Source organism: Zonotrichia albicollis, chromosome 2 (genome assembly GCF_047830755.1).
Source record: "Zonotrichia albicollis isolate bZonAlb1 chromosome 2, bZonAlb1.hap1, whole genome shotgun sequence".
NCBI lineage: Eukaryota > Metazoa > Chordata > Aves > Passeriformes > Passerellidae > Zonotrichia > Zonotrichia albicollis.
In genome coordinates, this window is record NC_133820.1 from 27,932,885 (window position 1) to 27,952,206 (window position 19,322).

The 19,322-nt window shown below is 46.7% G+C and overlaps 1 protein-coding gene across 2 annotated transcripts in view; it reads right to left on the minus strand.

The window, feature by feature from the left end:
• Window positions 1-1,884: 1,884 nt before the first annotated feature.
• Window positions 1,885-19,322, minus strand: part of RAI2 (retinoic acid induced 2) — a 44,252-nt gene continuing 26,814 nt past the window's right edge. For both annotated transcript variants that reach the window (XM_005484325.4, XM_026791848.2), the window contains exon 2: window positions 1,885-4,060. In XM_005484325.4, the coding sequence (XP_005484382.2) occupies window positions 2,285-3,955 (1,671 nt within the window). In that variant the 5' untranslated portion in view covers window positions 3,956-4,060 and the 3' untranslated portion in view covers window positions 1,885-2,284. The remainder of the gene's footprint in view (window positions 4,061-19,322) is intronic.

The following is a 19,322-nucleotide window of genomic DNA, read 5'->3' on the forward strand; positions in this document are numbered from 1 at the left end:
CCTCTCTGTGTGCAGAGTGGGCTGGGAGGCACCCTCAGCACTGATGCTCCCAGTAAATGCCTCTGAAGGAAAGGAGGGAAAAGCTGAGCACCTGTAGCCAGTGCCACCACCGAGCTCTGCCTGTCCCAGCTATCCTGTGGCCAGCAGGAGGGCAGCAGTGGGTGGATGCCCTCTCTGCCTGCTGAGGATGCTGTGGGGAATGACACACACAAGGACAGCAAGGACTGGGGCAGTTGGTGCAGCAGATGCCACCACCAGTGTGAAACACTTCTTGTAAGAAAATAAATGAAATTTCTTTTGAACTTGCTTCTGTCAACTGCGAAATAAAAATGACAGCAGCCAATTCAGTGACCGCCTTATTTTACTGTGGTATAGCCCTGGGGAAAATTCACATTATCAGAAGGTTTTTTGACACTCTAGAATGGGCAGGCTGAAATAGAAGTGGACAGTGACAACTGGGATGGCCATCCCAAGGGACATTGAAATCCTCAGCTTCTGCACTGCAATAAACAGATGACATATTTCATTAGCAGTTTCTTGGAAGGAGAAAAACAAAGTAGCTGAGTATTTTCAATTAGAAAAGATATTTTTAAAAAATACAGTCAGATGACTAAACATTAATGAATCCATCAACACTTTACCCTCTTCTGAACATTGTCAGTTCTGCCACCTCAGGGAAAAATAAAAGGCTTTAAAATACTTAAAAAGCAAGAGTTTGACAGAAATGATGCTATGCCTATGTGAAAGTCTTCCATTTCTGTTCTAAGCAAGTGATCCTTCAGCCAAGGAAACATAAGAAAGAAACATAATGCCCTTCCTAACCCCATAGTGCAGATTCATTTTCCAAATACTGGTGTCTGCTGCTATCAAAACTTGCAGCAGATTTTGGCATGACACTGGTGCCTATGCGTGTGGGTAGACTTGAGACACTGAAGCTTCTCCTTTGAGCAACTTCTCATTGTGTGAACAACTGCAAAAACCTTTCCAGAGCTGTCCAGGAGGAGTCTTAGAAATAGGCTGGTGGCAGCTAGGCAAAGGCAGGCATAGTTAGTGTGAGACAGCATCCAGCTGATGGCTTTACAATGGCTTTTTTTTACTTAGATAGTCCTGGTCCCCTGCCAGAACATGTAATTTGAAATTGTAACAAAAGTTTTCTACAGGTATAGCCACAAAAACGCAGTGCCCCCCAAAAACTGCCCCCCTGCTCTCGCATTTGTTCTTCCATCAGGATCTGGTTTTGCCAGTGAGCTGTGTGAACTCTGAAGCTGACAGACATTCACCTCCAGCCCATTTCCACAGACAAGTGCAGAGCTGTAACCTAGCAGAACTTTATTTTAATTGTACATTCACATTTCTGCATTGACATGGGTGGCTTTGTACACTGCTGAGAGATAAAAGTTACACAGCTCTGCTCTTTTACGTGCATTGATTTCAGCCATCAAAGAAACATTGAAAACTAACAATAAACATTTTTTCCATATAGTTGTAGTCAGGCTGGGAAAAATTATGTGATTCTTTTTTCCCCTCCTGACCCCTAGCAACCTAATTCCCTTGACTTTTAGGCTTTTCTATTTTAGATGACTGATAACATTATTTAAGATGGTTTGCTATGGGTGTCTCACAGTGAACCCATCTTAGGTGTGCACCAGGCTGTAGCACTCTCTCACTCCTCTGGTAGCTCATTGGGTGCATCGTTAGCAGCTGTTGAGGCATGCTCTTCCACACTGCTGCAGGACAAGATAATTTTTCTTAGCCTGCTATTTTTTTTAACATTTTAGGCTCATCACAAGTCAGTTGCAGCGCTTTACAGCTTACAGACATTTTGCACGACCTTCTTTGTAGCCTGAAAGTGATTCGGAAATGAGAAAAGAATGCCACAACCAATTAGCACGTACAAACATTTATTTTGAAATTTCCATTCCGACTGTTATGAAGAGTTACATCATCAAAGCACTTTATGGCAGTGAAAATAGCTCTTACCCCTCTGACTCATCCATTACTCCATTAAAGCTGCAAAATGTGCAATCTGCTTGAAAAATAGGTTGTTTTTTATTCAGTTTCCCATGAAAAGTCAAAATTTGGTAACAAAAAAAAAAAAAACAAAAACAAAAGAAAAAACCAAACCAACCCAGCTTATAGGGCCTCTACATCCAATCCTCTCCCTCTTCCCCCAAAAATAACTTACAAAGATAGTTTAAAGTTTTAAATGAGTTTAAAACCGAGTGCATCTTTTTTTATTACTTCTTCTTCTCATAATAATCTTAAAATTCTAAAAACCCATAATTTACTTTCTTGGAAAAAAGGCAGCCAGCCGTTGCTTCTTGATTGGAAGAATATGTATCTCCGGCGAGTTCATTTTCTTTAGCTTTACGCTCCTGTTTTTGACGGGTTTCCTGAGGGCCTCGGCGCTGTCCCGGGGCTCGGGCGGGCTCTTCACATCGTAGCACTGCAGCACCGAGTCCTGGGGCAGGTCCCTTTTGAAGGAAAAGTTTTTGGTGGAGACGCCCGACAGGCCCTTGATCTTGCCGCAGAAGATGGTGGGCACGGCATCCTTGACGGAGACGATGACTTTGGCTGTCTGCGAGGTGCTGACGATCTCGATGTTGTTGCCGGCCTTGGGCTCGCAGCCCGCCCTGCCCGCCTGCTCCACCAGCCACTTCTGCGGCTGCCGCAGCAGCTCGGCCGCGCCGCCGCCCGCGGCCCTGCCCTCCGCCTTGCCCGCCGCCTCCGGGGGCTTGCAGGGGCCGAAGGGGGCGGCCGGCCCGGGGAGCTTGTCCGGGGCGGGGTGGGCACCGACCTCGGCGGTGGTGGCGGGGCTGGAGCCGGCCGCCTCCCCGTGCGGCCCCCCCGGCTTGCGACAGGAGGCGAGGGACAGGTCCAGAGCCCCGTCCTCGGGCGGCGGCGGAGGCGGCGGCACCGCCTCGCTGGCCCGAAGCGCGGGCGGCCCTTTCATGGAGAGGTCCAAAGCCTCGTTCTCACCGCCCATTTTGATGACAGTGTGACGGCTCAGCTGGGGAAACTCCCGTGGGTGGAGGAGCTCGAATGGCTTCGTCTCCTCCTTCTCCAGGGGTGTCTGGGTGCCCTTGCAGGAGTGCGGGGCGAAGAGTGGAGGCTTGGGTGGGTCAGGGGCCGCCTTGGCCTCGGCGCCGTGGGGCACAGGGATGGGGACAGGGATGGGGATAGGGATGGGGACGGGCAGGGGCACGATGACGGGGTAGGGCACCAGCAGCGTAGCAGGGGGCACCAGCGGGGACAGGGGCGAGCTGAAGGCCTGCGGTGGGAGGGTGGAGTAGTCGGGGGGCGGCTGACAGGGGGCTGAGCCCAGGGCGCCCTGTGAGGGAAACAGGTCCTGAAGGACGGCGGCGAATCCCGGGGTCTGAAAGACCGGGGGCAGGACGGGCTCCTGCGCCTGGCCGGAGGGCTTGGGGTCCAGGAGCTGGGGCTGCCCAACGGGGGTGGCGGTGCCGGGGAAGAGGCCGGCATGCAGGGGGCTGGCGGGGCAGGCGGCGCCCGGGGGCAGCACCAGGGGCGAGTTCAGGTGCTGGAAGACGTGCTGCTCCAGGAGGACGGGCAGCGGGACCGGGCCCTGCGTTGTCATCACGTAGGGGGTGGCAGCGTTGGTGGCTGGCATCTGTGGGGCTGCGCTGCCGGCGACCTGCAGGTGGATGGGCAGGACCACGGGGCTGTCCCCCAGGCAGATGGGCTGCAGCACGGTGGCCGCCACCTTCAGGGCCACCCCGCTCTGCGACTCGGCCGGCGGCGTCAGGATGGAGGGCGCAGGGACTGTCACCAGCGGGGAAAGGGCTTTCTTCATCAGGTCGGCCGAGTTGATGTTCCAAGCCTCTGCTGTGATCAGCTGAGCCACCCCATTTTCCAGCTTGTTGTTGGCCATCGCCGAGGGTGAGTTGGTGACATCCATAGGCAGGTTGGGGGCATCCTTGTACAGCTCCTCCATGTCGCAGGGCTTCCTGGGCTCCGCCAGCACCACCTCTACATCGCTGTCACTGGGACCCGCGGCGGCTCCGCGCTGCCAGGAGCATCAGCACCGACATAATTTGGCCTGCAAGCCAGAAGCATATTTTAGGCACCACATAAATCTCTTCCCTAAAATAATATTTGCAATTGCCTTTAAAAACCCCGTCACCAAAGAAAAGCCATTAAACTTTTCCACACTTCGCGCCAACAGCTCCATAATACAGTGCACTATACATACAGAGATGTGGGATATACATACAGCCCTGAGTGTTGTGCGAAACATTTTGAGGAACTTATATTTAGCCATAAACATGGCCTTAAGGACTGCCTGCAGCCAAAAAACCCTCTCATGACAGCCTGAAACAAGGACTCAGGATGCCCATTCCACAGTTTTAAACACAGCTTCACATAATGACAATGCACATCAGAGTTGAGTGACAGCATGTTGTTTTAACTCAAGCCTCAAAACAAACATTTCTAAAAATATTGCAGCCAAGAAATATTCAGCTATTTGTGAAGGGTACTTCATTCCCCTTTAATACTTGTCCCTTTTTCCTCCTGAAAATGCTGAGTGCAGGATCAGAAAGGAGCCATGAAATGGCAAAGCAAAACCAACCAAAATTCAATGTTCACCCTGCCACAGAGCTAGACAGAGACAGCAATGTGAACCAGGCACCTGATTCATTAAAGACTTGGGGGGTAAAAAAAAAAATGAAAACAACTTAAAATCCAGTTTGACAGCCCAACTCTTTATATCAACTAAGCAAATGGCAATTTAAAAAAGGCATGGATGGTTTCTGTTCATGATCGTGGTATAATATGCAGCCTGTTTCCCCTAAAGATCAAAACTTCCCTGCCTTGGGGAAAAAAAATCCCAAAAAATCAGCAAATTAATGGCACTATGCATCCATTTATTGAGAAGGATAAAGAATTTGTGCCCTCTGAGCTGCTGCCAGCAGACTTTGGCTGATGCCTGGCTGCTTTGCCTGGTGCTGCCCGTGCCTCTCCTGAAGTGTGAAGAGAATCCTGCAGTAGTAATAATCACCATGGAAACTTGTCCAGTTTCAACTCTGTTACCATGGGGAAGCACCAGCACACCCCAAATGTACATTTTTCACCAGCACACAGCTGAATCTTGCTCTCTAAGAGGAAATGATGTGCCGTCACCACTGCCCAGTACCCAGGACATGGGAGGAAGGCACTTCCCCATGTCCTGCAGGCACACCGGTACTGGGATGCCAGGGGATGCCAGGGAGGGCAGCCCCATCTGAAACTGAAATTGTCTGGGTGAAGGGTCCCAGCCTGGGCATGTGCCTAAGAGCACATAAAGAACTCCCTGGTTCTGGTGCTTACAGAAATTGTTTGCTGGCACTGATGTTTGTAAGACCAACAAACCTGCAAAGAGGGCAAGGAAAAGGGGAAAAAAACGAAAAACCCACAAAGAGAGGCTAAAAAATGTCCAAGACAAGGAAGTGGGAAATCTACTAAATCTCTCCTGAGATCTTTGAGTCCTTGGATTTGGCAGTGAGTTACTAGAGCAAGCACAAGACTACCTACAGAAATGCCAGGAGTTGATAGTACAGGCTGGTTGGGTGAAATGCTAATAATTTATCAGGCACATCTGAGTTCTTAAAAAAGATTTTTAAAAGTAAACACATGAGTCATTTATTTTCTCCTCCTGCTGCTGGCTTAAGGAGAATAATTCTGGATTTTTCCCATCTCATGAAATGTTCTGCAGAAAATATTCACAAATATAGGGCTGGGTTTTTTTTTTGTTTGTTTGTTTTTTTCCAGCTTTGGCTGAGACAGATTACAGGAAGGCAGAGATAGCTAAGCACTGAAAACAGGAGCAAAAATCAAATTTCTTATTCAGAAAGTGACAAGTATCAATAAGAAAACCATTGGCCAGTGTTGTTTTGGGAAAAAAAAAAAGTGATTGTTTATAAAAATAAAGACTGAGGAGACAGCTCAGCAGATTAAGCTGATAAAATCAGACATCGTCACTTCTGTTACGGAATTAAAAAGCCATTTTCTCTGCTCTTACATAATCTCCCTCCCTGTTTTTCAAATTACCATTTTGGTGTCTGCAGTGCACACACTTTGCTCCTCCAGCTGCTGCATGCAGCACAGCTGAGTGTTCTGCACATGACATTGCCTCTTCCCAATGTTTCTGTTTGCTTGAGAAGTGTGAGATTGTGGTGCTTTCATAGAGAATTAATGATCTGGTGGGGACAGGAAATGACCCCCCGTTCCCCTGGCAAAACCGTTAAACACTGAGAAACAGAAAAATTAAGATGAAAATTATGCTGTGTAAGAGACTTGAGGGATTAGCAAGCTGTAGGGACCCATGGAGAAAGAGACAGATCATCACTGAAGATGAAAGTATAAAACATAATAAAATTCCCCCATTGCTGCTTTAAAAGGTGACAGGGCTGGAGGCAGAGGAAATACTGAGATGAGGGGAAGAAGAGTTCATCTATCACCCTCAGAAACCATGGAGAAAAGCCTGAAAGCTTGGCTGGTTGTTTTCAAAGCACAGTCAAATACTGGTTTCCACACTGAATCCTGTATATGCCTGGGATCTGTAAATATACATTTTTAGGAGCCAGGTCCCTGCCCCTGGGAGGGCCCCTCTCTGTGAGGGGAAGGACGCAAGAAAGGCAAGGTGCAGCCCTTGAGCAAGGTTTATGGGCTTGGGGTGGGTTTTTCCCCCCTCACTTTTCCTATCAGAAGTGTACCTTTTTTTTCTGTACTTCCAGTACACCTGCTTCTAGAGCATGTCATCACTACAGAAAAAAAAAAATAACATATATAAAAATATATATACATAAAAATATTTCCTGATCCTGCCCACGGCCTGCAATTTGGCAGTAGCTGGCTGCCAGGTACAGTGGAGTCCAGCACAACTTGATCCTGCTCCCTGTAAAGCTATCTTTAGTTTCATTTGGGAGGGAATCCCAGGGCTGCTAAACACGTGTTAGACTAAAAATCTTTTATCAAGGTCAGTAAACAGGCAGAGAGAAAAGGATCCAAGTCCCCAAGCCTCAAATGAGGAAACTTTGAAGATCTGAGATCAAGAGACAGTCTGAAGTTGTCCAAAGGTGTTTTATAGTTCCTGGACTCCTTTTTTATATACTATGTACACAGCGTACACCATACAAAACCCCAAATCCTCATGGTAAGTGACTGAAACAAAAGCAAATTTTCAGTATTGGTAGTAACAGTGATAGCTATACTATACTTCTGTAATAAAAAATCGACCTGAAGCATATGCTGGGGTTTGGGGACTTTTTGGGTCTTTTAAAATTGCTGCTTCACTACATGTAAATTATTCAGTTATCCAGTTTTTTAAAAAAGTTTCATGTATCTAATATACATAAAAGAAGGTAATGTAATCTAGAGGAAATGCCTTAATGCCTTTCCTCTGCCTATCATACCTCAGTCCTGGACAATCAATTTCACTTTCCCTACTTATCTATTTTATATTTAATTTGCTGTTTGTTTTAACTGAGAAGAAGCCTGGAACACTGGAACAAGCCCTACTGTAAATAACCCGAGCTTTCCCATCAGGGTGCTGATAAGAGCCAAGTTCATGGCACTAGGCAATGATGTGTGTGACTGTACAGGAAATGGTATCTTAGCTATACACAAATGCTTTGGAAGGGTAGTGATAACTCTAGATTTTTTTTTTTATCTCCTGCTGATGGCTGTGCAAGACTTTTCTCAGGGCTGTTGTGTGCCTTCCTGTGGGGCTGCAGCACAGCTCTCCCTGTGCTCTGCCTGCTCATCTGTACCACGACTTGTGCCTTGTGTCTACACAGAACTCAAATTATAATGTGCACACCATGGGAAAGGATTAGATGCTCCCTTTGTGGGATGCTTAGCTCAGTATGTCCTGGGAAAATAGGGTTTCCCTTCAGTACAAACACAGTAACAAACAGAAAATTTAAAATCTTGACTTAATAGAGCTGCTTGGGGACAAAATTGTGGCTGGATATGGACTTCAGTGTTTTCCCAAAACTCGCTGCTTGATGTCACCGATCCAACCAACTACAAATCATCTTCCATGCTACAAATTTTGGTCTCTGTAGTTTCAGCCATATACAAAGGCTTTACCACAGTATTATTGGTGTTTTGTTGCTAGAATAGAAAAAACATATTTGAATAAAGTGAGCTTTCAAATACCAAATACAAAGAACTATTACTACACAAATAACACACAGGTGGGGTCTCCCACATGTGGAACCCATACATGATTCAGCAATGTTTGCCCCTCACATTTCCCTCTGATTCACCTATTCATTCAGGCACCTGGCACTGAGAATCCTGGCTACCCTGTGCATGCTTTTAGTAGTGTAATCCTCAAGCATCAAAGGGCAAAGGAGTAATCAGCTCACAGCTAGTAGTGAGCTTGCCTTCCCCCCTGTGCTGCACCATTTGTGGTGCTGTTTTTGTTACACCACACACGTCAGTTGGGTGCAGAGGCACCATGAGGGCAGTGGGGCCTGTCCCCCTTCTGCCAGCAGATGGGCTGATGGTGAACACCTCCAAGGTATGGGCCAGGCAGAGCAGAGGAGACCCACAGGGTAATTCTAGAGGAGAGCTGGCCTTCATCCTCTTGCCAGCTCACAGCTGGACCCCAGACACAGTCCCACTGACTCTTTAAAAGGGGCTCAATGACCACTGCTTGGTCATCACAAATAGGGAATCACTGGGCACGCACTTCTCTGTCTCCTCTAAGGGGTACCAAGGGAACATCCCAGTTTAGCTCTGCTCCCTTCTGCCTCAGTCCCTTGACTCAAACACCCAACAACTAACACCCTGTTGGGATTTAGGAGGTACCATGCAAAATCAATTGAGGCCAAGGAGAGAAAGGCATTGGAAAGATGGGCAGGATTCACTCTGGCACCAGCTAGAGAGAGAAGGGAGGACTACACCAGGGTATCACTGCCAGCATGGAAGTTCCACCCACAGCCTTTGCTGCCCATCCCACTGCACATCTCTTGCTCACCATGCATGTATGCACAGCCTCATGGTACTTCTTACTCTGTGGAAGCTACACCATGGAGGATAAGCTGAATGCTGCCAAAGAGCAGTTAAAATAAACACCTCATCAGATAGCTTCAAAAGATGCTAGAGAAATAATGCTCCAAAGCAAATAATGCAACAGGTTTACTGTGCACTGCTGCATTTGTGGATCCTTTCAAGAAGCAAAGTTATGTGTGTCAAGGCTCCCATCCAAGCTGTTAAGCCCTGGGGAAACAAGAGAGAAATTAAATCATTACAGCAGTGCAAAATGGCATGTTATAGATGGGACATGGACAGTATGTATACACTGCTTCAGCACACAGCATGATCACTCTCAAATGCAGCCACCTGACTAGCTGATGGTACTTCGGTCTTTTAAATAGTTCAGTTGAATAAATACCATGGCTGTCTGCCTATTGCACAGGCTAATTGCCTGCAAAGAGCACGTTAGAGTCATAGATTTGCTAACTATATTGCTATTGTCAACAATTTGTAGTTAGCAATCCATTCCAGGGAGAAGTGAACTCACTTTTTTCTCGTTCAAAAACAAATCAGAGCAGTTGAAAAAAAAATCCTATCATGGGCCTGAAACCAGTGCCTTCACTCCCAAGGGCAATATATACAAGACAGACAGTAAGTGCTGTGGGAGGAACAGAACACTTTCCTCACACATTTCAACCTGTACTGAATTTTTATGCCCAATTTGAAAGCCTCACAAAACCCCCTACATTTGCACTGGAAACTGTGACACACCCTAAGCATAAGGGAGATGGCACTTGCTGCTGTACTGCTGGATGCCCTTTCCCTTTTTCTTTTACTCCATTCACAAACTATTTCACTAACTGGTTGTAACACTTAACTGATGGGCTCTGCTTCCAAAAGGACCACTGCTTACACCATATACACTATTCCGTGTAAGTCAGGACTATAAAAACAGGGCTACCTTGAAATTATTTCAGATTGATCTTGCTATTCCCAAATCTTCAATATTTCTCAAATCTGCAGCACAGGCCTGTTCCTGGGGTCTCTGAACCATCATGCTTGGAGGAACCTTTCACCAAGTTTCTGAAAATCAAACCTTTACAGTCGTAGTTTATTTTTTATCCTTGGTATTTTACACAAAAACCTGCACAGCATCAACTTGCTTAGCTTCCAGTGAGCTGAACACACACTCTGAGGTGGAGACAGTGCATGGAAATCAGCTGTATTAAATCTGACATGTGGAGGACAAATATAAATTTGCCAGCCATAATTACTGCTGAGTCATGTGTTAAGTGATGTCCCTTCAACCCAGCTGGGACTTCTCACTTTGTGCAGCTTTTGTGCTCCCAATTTCTGTTCAAACTGGGAAGACAAGCTGCTGCTTTTGTGACTGTAGAAGGACCTGTTTAAATCAGCTTTCCCCCTACACAGCAGGCTGTGTGCAGATGTCTCCTTCAAAGCATGAGGCAGTCCCTTGGGATGGGGACATGAGCAGCTGCAGCACTGTGCTGGGACAGATGTGTCAGTACCCAGCCCTGAGCACCTCCCACGGGAAGGCGCTGCCTGCACAGCCCTGGGGGACTGTCTTCTCACCAGCACCTTCCCAAAAAACAAACTTCCTCCAGCAGAGATGCTCTAGCCCATCATTTTTGTGGCTTGTGGTCAGCTTGGTGTCCACCAGGACACCCAGGTCCTTTCTTGCTGAGCTGCTTTCCAGGTGGGTGACCCCTGGCATATACTGATGCTTTTCCTCAGGTGCAGAGCCTTGCACTTCTCTTTGGCAAACTTCATGAGGCTCCTGTGAGCCCAATTCTCCCACCTGTTGATGTCCCTCTGGATGGCAGCACAACCCTCTGATGTATCAGCCACTCCTGCCAGTTTAGTGTAATCTGCAAACTTCTGCAGGCACACTGTGCCCATCATCCAGACCATGAATGAGGGGGCTGAGCAGGGTGGGACCCAGCACTGACCTCTGGAGTGCAGCCATAATCACCCAGCCCAACTGGACTTTGTGCTGCTGGGCCTGTTCTGCCAATTTCCAGTCCACTGCCTGCTCCTCCAGCCCTTGCATCAGCTGTGTCTGTGAGGATCTTGTGGGACACAGTGACAAAGGCCTTCCTCACTATCAACTGCTCTACTCTCATCTAACAGGCTTTCTTCTCATACAGGAGGTCAGCTTCCCACAGGGAAGGGAAACTGACAGTGGATTGCATATCTAAGAATGTCTAAATTAAAACTATATGAGGGAAAAACTGAACTTACTCTGGGGATCTGTCTTGCATCACAGTTCCTGAGATTTACTATACCTTAACCTCCATGGCTTTCATGCATGCTGTGCACCCATGTATTTACTTTTGTAGTAGGATCATAGGAAGAATTGCATTTTTAGGCTCAAAAAGTGAAGTGCATGATTTTCCTATGGGAAAAATATTTTGAAGAATTTTTCTTGTCATTAAATATCCCATTTATCTGATTATTTAGTATCATTTTCAATCAAAACATAATATTCGCCAGCAAAGCAAAGAAAAATGAGCTGGTTTGAGTACACAGAGCTAAACAAAACAAACAAGAGAGCCCTTACTTTACAGTAAATTTTAAAACCCACGCATTTTGTTTTCCCAGCAATCAATACACCAGTGATAACAAGAGGAAAAGGATACCAATTAAACATAATTGCCATCCCTGCTTCCCCCAAAACCTGAAACAAAAAGCACTCAGTGTCAGCCTAATAAAATATTTGTTCCTTTCCCAGTCAAGTGCTTTATTAAACAGCCCATAAAGCATCTCAGTTCTTACAAAGGAGTTCCAAGTTTGATATCAGTGAAATGACTTCAAAGCCTCACTGGTTCCCCAGTGGAGGTTTGTTCACTGCTCTGAGACACTTGGCTCCCTGTTTTGTCCTGACTCTCTCCACTGATCCCAGGCACAGATATTTTTACCACATTCATTTGATCTTCTCCAGCATCAAATGAGCATCAGTGTGGCAAAGGCTGCCATCCACTGCTCATCTCTTCTTGCTGATGTAACATTTTTACTCCTGGTAAGAGGCACAGGGACCCTGCCATGGATGTGTTAACAGGTCTCAGCCAACAGCTTAGTGGGTCAAGTTGAAAATCAGTTCTTAAATTGTTATGCCAACTTTTGCAGGAAGAGCATCTGATTTTTCCCTTTTATTCAAACCTGGTTTTGACCCCTTTCTCTGTCTCCCAACTAGCCATAAAAGTGAAGCTCACCAGACTACCCCCTTGAGGAGTAAACAAGCCTCACCAGCTCAAACCCTGTAAATGATGTGAGGTGCACTAGTACCACACCTGCCCTAACACACCCAGCCCTTTAGACTCACTGCAAACCCTTTCCCATCCACTCCTTACAGCACGCCAGCTCCAGTTAAAAACCACCTTCTCTTGGTGCAGACAGGGCCGGAATGGGGTTAACCTCAGTTTTATTATAAAGTCATGGGGTTAGAATAGCAAATTCCAACACTTTTGTAACTCATCTTAAATCAACTGAAAGCCACATTTTCACACAGCCTCTCATCGTCCTTATATAGCCTGGCTTAAAAAAATAAATAATGAGAAGAAAAGCAAAACCAAGTGAAAAACAGAGCCTTCCAGCTCACAGATCCTTTCTGGTGACATATGAATGCTCTTGCCTGAGAACACAGTAAGGACATGCAGGTGATTCCCCACACACATGTGTGCCACCCAGCCTGCCACCATGGGCTGACAGGGATAAACACTTTCTGCTGCCCATAGCTCTGGTGGCTCTTATGACACAGATACAGTCCCAAATGAGAAGATGTAGAAATGAAGAGCTGGCAATAAACAGCAGACTCATCAATTTATCTTCTCTTGTGGGACAGGGTCTCACTTGGTAGCACAGGCAGATACAAAGGTGCAGGAGTATTGGACTGCTGCATAGGGAGCCAAAGGATAGAGGAATCTTCCCTCCCTCTGTGCAAAATATGGTTATTAAATGCTTTGTCCTTCCCCACTAGCATGAGTAAGCAAATGTTCCATCAGCTTGCCACTTCAAAATCAAGTTTACACTCATAGTTTCAGATTTATTAGACTTGACTTCCTTCTCTCCCTCCCCATCGCTTTTATAAGCCAAGCTCAACATTTCATCAGCCACACAATGGCACTAATCCTCAGCAGAAAGTATGTACACAGCAGATTTCAAGCACTCATGCACCACCCTATCTTGTAATGTATGGATGGAAAAAACTTTCAAGAAAAAAAGGCCCTCATTTTCATCCATGCAAAACTTTTAACCACTGCAAGAATTTTGTTTATAAGAGACAGAAAAATATAAGACTCCTGTGATGTGATTAAAAATGCAGCATTTTTTCTTTGAATCTCACATAATTTTACACATGCTTTCCTCACAGCATTTGTACCAGGCGTTTCCTGGTTTGACTTTGAGGGGAAGAGAATTGACCTCTTCTCTCCACCATGCCAAGATGTCAGATGAATTCTGACTGAATTCAAAATAACACCAGATGAGATGCAGCATGGTTGCACTGATAGATGTAATAAGAAAACCTCCAAACCTCTCAACAATGACCAGTTTTGTCCTCCTAGAAGCTTCTAGACTGAACTGGGAAATATGCCTCTGACAGATGGATCTGAACACAAGTAGTATGCAAATAACAGAAAACACTGAAAATATGTCATGCTGCATCTCAGTGCCACTGAGGCTACCACTGCTCAGTCAACCAGTCCAGGTTATCACAGAATCATAAATATACTGAGCTCAAGAGGACCCTTTAGAATCACTGAGTCCAGCTCCTGGCCCTGCACAGAACACCCTAAAAGCCACACCATGTGCCTGACAGTGTTGTCCAGATGCTTCTTGAACACACCCTGATAATCCCCTCCCTTGCCCAGCTGGCCATGCTGTGCCTGATGCCCCCCAAGGCACAGCTGACCCTCCTGGCTGCCAGGGCACTGCTGGCTCATGTCCAACTTGGCATCAACCAGGACCCCCAGGGCCCTTTCCATGGCACTGCTCTGCAGCCTCTCGTTCCCCAGTCTGTGCACAGAGCCAGGGCTGCCCTGTTCCAAGTGCAGAATCTGGCACCTGCTCCTGTTAAACTTCATGTGGTTGGTGATTGCCCATCTCTCTAATTTGTTGAGGTCTCTGAAATTACAGACTGAAATAAACTGCATTACCTGTAGTGCCTACAAATGTCCCACATGCACAGATATACAAGCAAGCACTTCTGTCGTGCCTTTTTCCTTCATCCACTTGGCTGTGAGGTCCCATGGGCAGCAGTCATGTTGGCACATGATTGGCACAAAGCACAGACCTCAGCTTGGATTCCAGTTGCCACTGCAACCACTCAAGAGGATGAGTGGGCACACACATCCACACACACCCTCACTAAGGTGGCACAGGCTGCCTTCCCTTTCAGAACAGCTGCTGGCCACTCCTTGTGGCACATTCCTCCAATGTGCCTTCTCCTATCTCTTCATCATGCTTCTCTGCTGCCAGAGCACTTCTAGTCAGCCTAATGTTGTCTGAATTGTACTAATCTGATGCTCTATTAATGAAGATGTTGTAGCCAATTAACGAAGTCTTCTCCAGCTGCTTTGGTATCTGAGCTCTGACCGACACACTGCTCTCAATGCATGGAGGTGAGACTATTCCAAACTATTTCAAGACTACCAAAAAAAGTAATAATGCTCTTTGTCATCAGGGGTTCAGACTCAGACTACTCAGAGGAAAAGGGCTGTGTTTACCTATATACATATATACATATATATATGTATATATATTTACATTTATACATATATACATATATATATGTATAAATGCAGGCGGGGCAACCAGTGCTGTAAAAACAGCACTGCTATTGGAGTAAATAGCATTTTCCTGATTCTGTGAAGAAGCCAACATGAACATATTTTGCAGATGCTTATTGCAAAAGGAAACAAGGTCAGTCTTGCCCATACTTTTCCATCAAACCTTTGGAGAGAACGTACATCATGATGAGTGCACTATACCAAATTTTGTTATTATCGTCTCCCCTACCCCTCCCCTAATGATGGCTGCATGGTTCCAGAAGAGAAGCACACTGCTGTAGGATATAGAGCCCCTGACATATTTACTGCAGCATTTTTCACCAGTAATTTCCACTGCAATGTGTGCTATTATGTGTTCAGAAAAACTTAGGGAAACTGCAGGATGCATAACGACAATTACATCTCTCCCAGATGAGACTACTACGTTAATGGATCGGCGTCATCCATCACCATAGATCCCACGTCCTCTGGGGAACGTCACCAGCTCACTCCAATAAATCTGACTGGGAGATTTCATATTTGCCTGCTCAGCTCAGCCTCAGGAAGCAGTCTAGCAATGCAGTCCACAGCATGACTGTGGCTCAGCTCTCCTGGTGAGGTGATGTTACTCTATGGCAATGAAGCTCTGGATGTAAGAGGTCCTGCACTCCAGCATGTGAGGGCACACAGGGCTGCAGCCTGGCATTAATTCCTCACACAGTCAATCTTCAAAGAACTGAATTTTGGTATACATGAACTGTACACAATGGAGGAAGAAAGTCACTGTGTAGCTTCATCCCTCTACCACCACCAACAAAGAGAATGAAATAAAAAATAAAGAGGAATAAAACTAACAGTGAAAAAACTCCAAACAGACCTGCCAGCAGGCTGCTGCAGCTCTGAAGTAATTTTTTTTGCTGTCAATCTTCCTGATTCTTCAGGCCACCTCAGCCGACAGAGCAGACTGACTGCCATGAAAATGTGAGGTGATGCTCTATTAGGGAAGAACATTCTAGTCACAGGCTCTCCCTTTAGGAAAGTCAAACAAATAACACACAAATAAAAACCTCCATGGCTGTACCATGTCCTACCTTATCCTTGTAATAACAGGAGGACAGGAGGACAGGGCCTGAGGCTGCTTCTCCTTTCTCCTGAACTAATGCAAATACAGCTGCAGTGTAAGAGCAGGCTGGGGGAAGGTCAGCCCCACAGAAGCCCTTCTGAGAAGCAGCTCTGAGCAAGGAGGTATGAGGACACTTTTGTCTCTCATGTTTTGTTTATATTGTTTCAGGCAGTGACACATTTTTCATGTAGCTGGAGCTAAGAGTTTTCTTGCACTGTATGGAGTGGGGAATGCCACAGCACTGCTATTCCCAATGGCTTGACCATTTTGAGTCCTCTCTTCCCTGAGGCACCAGATCTTCCCACTAACCCACCCCACACTGGATCAGTGTCACAGGTGATGCACAAGGTCCTTTTTCCTCAGCCTGGGTATACAGTGAGGTGGCACCAATGCCAATGCCTATTCCCACTAGGATAGGGCCAGCACCAAACATACTCCTGGAAATGGGGACAGCCTTGGGATGCCACCTGTGCCTGTCCAACCCTCCCTGTCCCCAAATGCCAGATCTTAAGCAACCCCCAGGGTCTTAACTCACCCCCAGGGTGAGTGTCCCCCTCCCCTGTCTCTGTGGGTGCACTGGGTATGGCCAAGGGAACAGAGGTGGGCACTGAGGGCTTGAGCTACTGCAGCTCCTGCAGCTCCAAGTGCCTAACAGAATCACAACAGAGCATGGAAGATCAGCAAACAAGGAGGAAGTAGTTTAAATTATATAGCAACTTTAGGGAATAAAAACTGCCTATAGCCTGTGTAAATTGTGAGAAATGGCACATTCTCCTCTTGCCTCAGGCAAATGCTTCTGTTGGTAGCAAGCTTGGCTATGAATATGACACCCTTGCAGACAGAAACAACAAGAGCACCCAAGACGTACAAAATATTCTGTATTCTCTTGGTGGGGTGTTAAGGAAACAACTATGTTCACTGAAGAGCCTGCTTTTGGCAAAGGGGGTGGGCAGATACCACCTGCAAAAGCTCTCCCTGATCCCTTTCAGTGGCACAGTCAGCATCTGGCACTGCACTTGCCCCATGCTCAAGGGGTGAAGCTGGTGCTGACCTGAAGGGCTGCTGCAACTTTCAGGTCCTCTGCATGGAAAATGTGGCTCTGTCCCACACTACCCCAAGACGCTCCATGGCTCCAGCTTGGCTGCTCTATCTGGGCACCCCACATGCAGGATGGGGCGTCCATGAGGTACCAAAGCAGTGTGAGCCAGGCCATTGTGCTTCCAGGAGTGCTGTTGGCCTGTCTTTGCCCAGGATGGTGGCTGACGGAAACCAGAGGCGTCTGCAATACGAGATGCACAGCAGGAACAAGCTGCACCCCTACAGGGGTTGCAGACGAAGCCCTGAGAGCCAAGGTAGCAACCAAGGAAAAGCACTGTTTGCACTGCCTGGCAGAGGACACGCTCCCGTGCCAAACTGTTGGATGAGCAGGATAGACATCTGGGCAGCACAAAGCAGAGGAGACAGCTGTGCCCTGGTGAGCACAAACCCTGTATGACCTCAGCTGAATCCTCCTGAAAAGGTGTCACGGTTCAAGAAGCCAAGCAGACAGCTGCTGGCCATGGCTGCACTGGAGGGCGGCCACCAGGGCACGGATAGCGACCATGAACTCTGTCAAGATGTGCTCCACATCAAGAGGGCACCAGAACTGCCCTGAACTCAGCATCAACAGTTCTCCCCATGGGGAGGCCAGGCTGCAACAACCAACTTGCATCTCCACGGCTGGCTGATGCAACTGGAAGGGTTGAATCTTTCCCAGAACACACTGTGTGCAGGTTAACTCCAGTCACCTCCAGGGATGGCGGCCCTTGCATGGACCTCACTGGTGAGGTCAGTGCCAGCCCCCATCACTTCACATGGAATGCTGCCATGCTGAATGCATCCCAGTGCACACTCATCTCGCTACCCCCAGGCATCCTCCATGTCCAGTGGAAAGGCTCCCCCAGAATGCTGCAAAAGCATGAGGAATCAATAAAATACATTGACTTTTTATCTGACAATAGCAATTTTACAGCTCAGTGCTAACCAGAGTAAACAGGAGAGCATACTGCTACCAAAAATAAATTAAAGAAGAGCTGTGGGTCTTTGAAGATCCCAAAACACCCAGTACAATTAACATCCAGTAAACTCTGCCCAGTCCTTACAGTGATTAAGGACAATTCAGCCCCTGCTCTGGGTGAAGGTTTCTCCAGGACCCAGCCTCCAGCACATGTTTGGGTTTAGCTGTCTAAACAGACACTGAGGAATTAGTTCTCTGTGTGTCTTCAATGCTAATTAAAGGTTATTTATTATCCATTTTTTCCCGATAGTGCATATTTCTTCTTTGTGTAAACACAACCGAGGCCAATGTCGAAAAAAACCCACAAAACCAAAAGTGGTGGAAAGGTTCTGCATTTTACCAAGTTATGGGGTGTGAGGACACCCCACAGGCTGCCCTGCCGGCGCCTGGCTCTCCCTGTCCAGCAGCCACAGCCACAGGGTGCCTGCCACCACACAGAGCTGAGTCTGAACTCTCCTGAGCTCCATCAGCTCCCTCCATGCTGTTCATGGCTTGGGCAGTAGTTCCCAGAAGTTCTGGTCACATTTGCTCCTGGAGCAGCAGTGTTCACATTCTATCAGATCTGGACAAGGTAGCTGGAGCACACTCCAACTGCAGCGTGAAGTGGGTACCAGAGCATCCTGGACGGCATCTGTCACACACTGACACACAAAATGTGCATCTGGAACAAGGGGCAGCCTCCCCTTATGTCATCAACCAGTTTTTAGGACTCTAGAAAGGGCTTACCCATATAACATTGAACAAAGCCCTTTGGCAACACCCTTAATACAGCCAGTGAAGTGCAGCTGTCTTCCCCAGACCTTGGTTTGTGTGCTGGTTGGCAATGGTGGGTTTGGCTGGAGCTAGAGCCCAGACCTTACATCAAAAAGCCACTGAAGCTGCAGACCCAGGCACTGAGGAAAACAGAAATGCAACCTTATACTGGCTGCCTGTATGGTCCTGGCAGAGTGGCTGCATTATGATACATTCTTAAACACAGTTATCTCCTCTTTGTTTAAAAGGCCTTGTTATGATGCAAAAAGTCATCCACAAATGGAAAATTTTTTTTTCATAGGCCTCTTTGTGACTTTTAAGTTTCTGACTCCAAACTAAGCAACACTTATTTCATACAGATTTGTACAAGTAATATGAAAAATTTAAACTGGTCTATGAATCTGCTATTAAAGATAAAATGCTACTTGTTACCCTTGTAAATATAGAACTGTTTTAGCCTTTCTCTTGCTGTGTCTTACAAAGGCAACGTACTGTAGCTTCAGTTGTTGCATTTTTAAAAGTGTTTATCTGGGTCACTGCTACTTAGAGCATAAGAAGATTTAGTGAAGCCCATTTAGAATCAGTCTAGTGCAAAGGAAAAAAGTTCTTTAATTAAAAC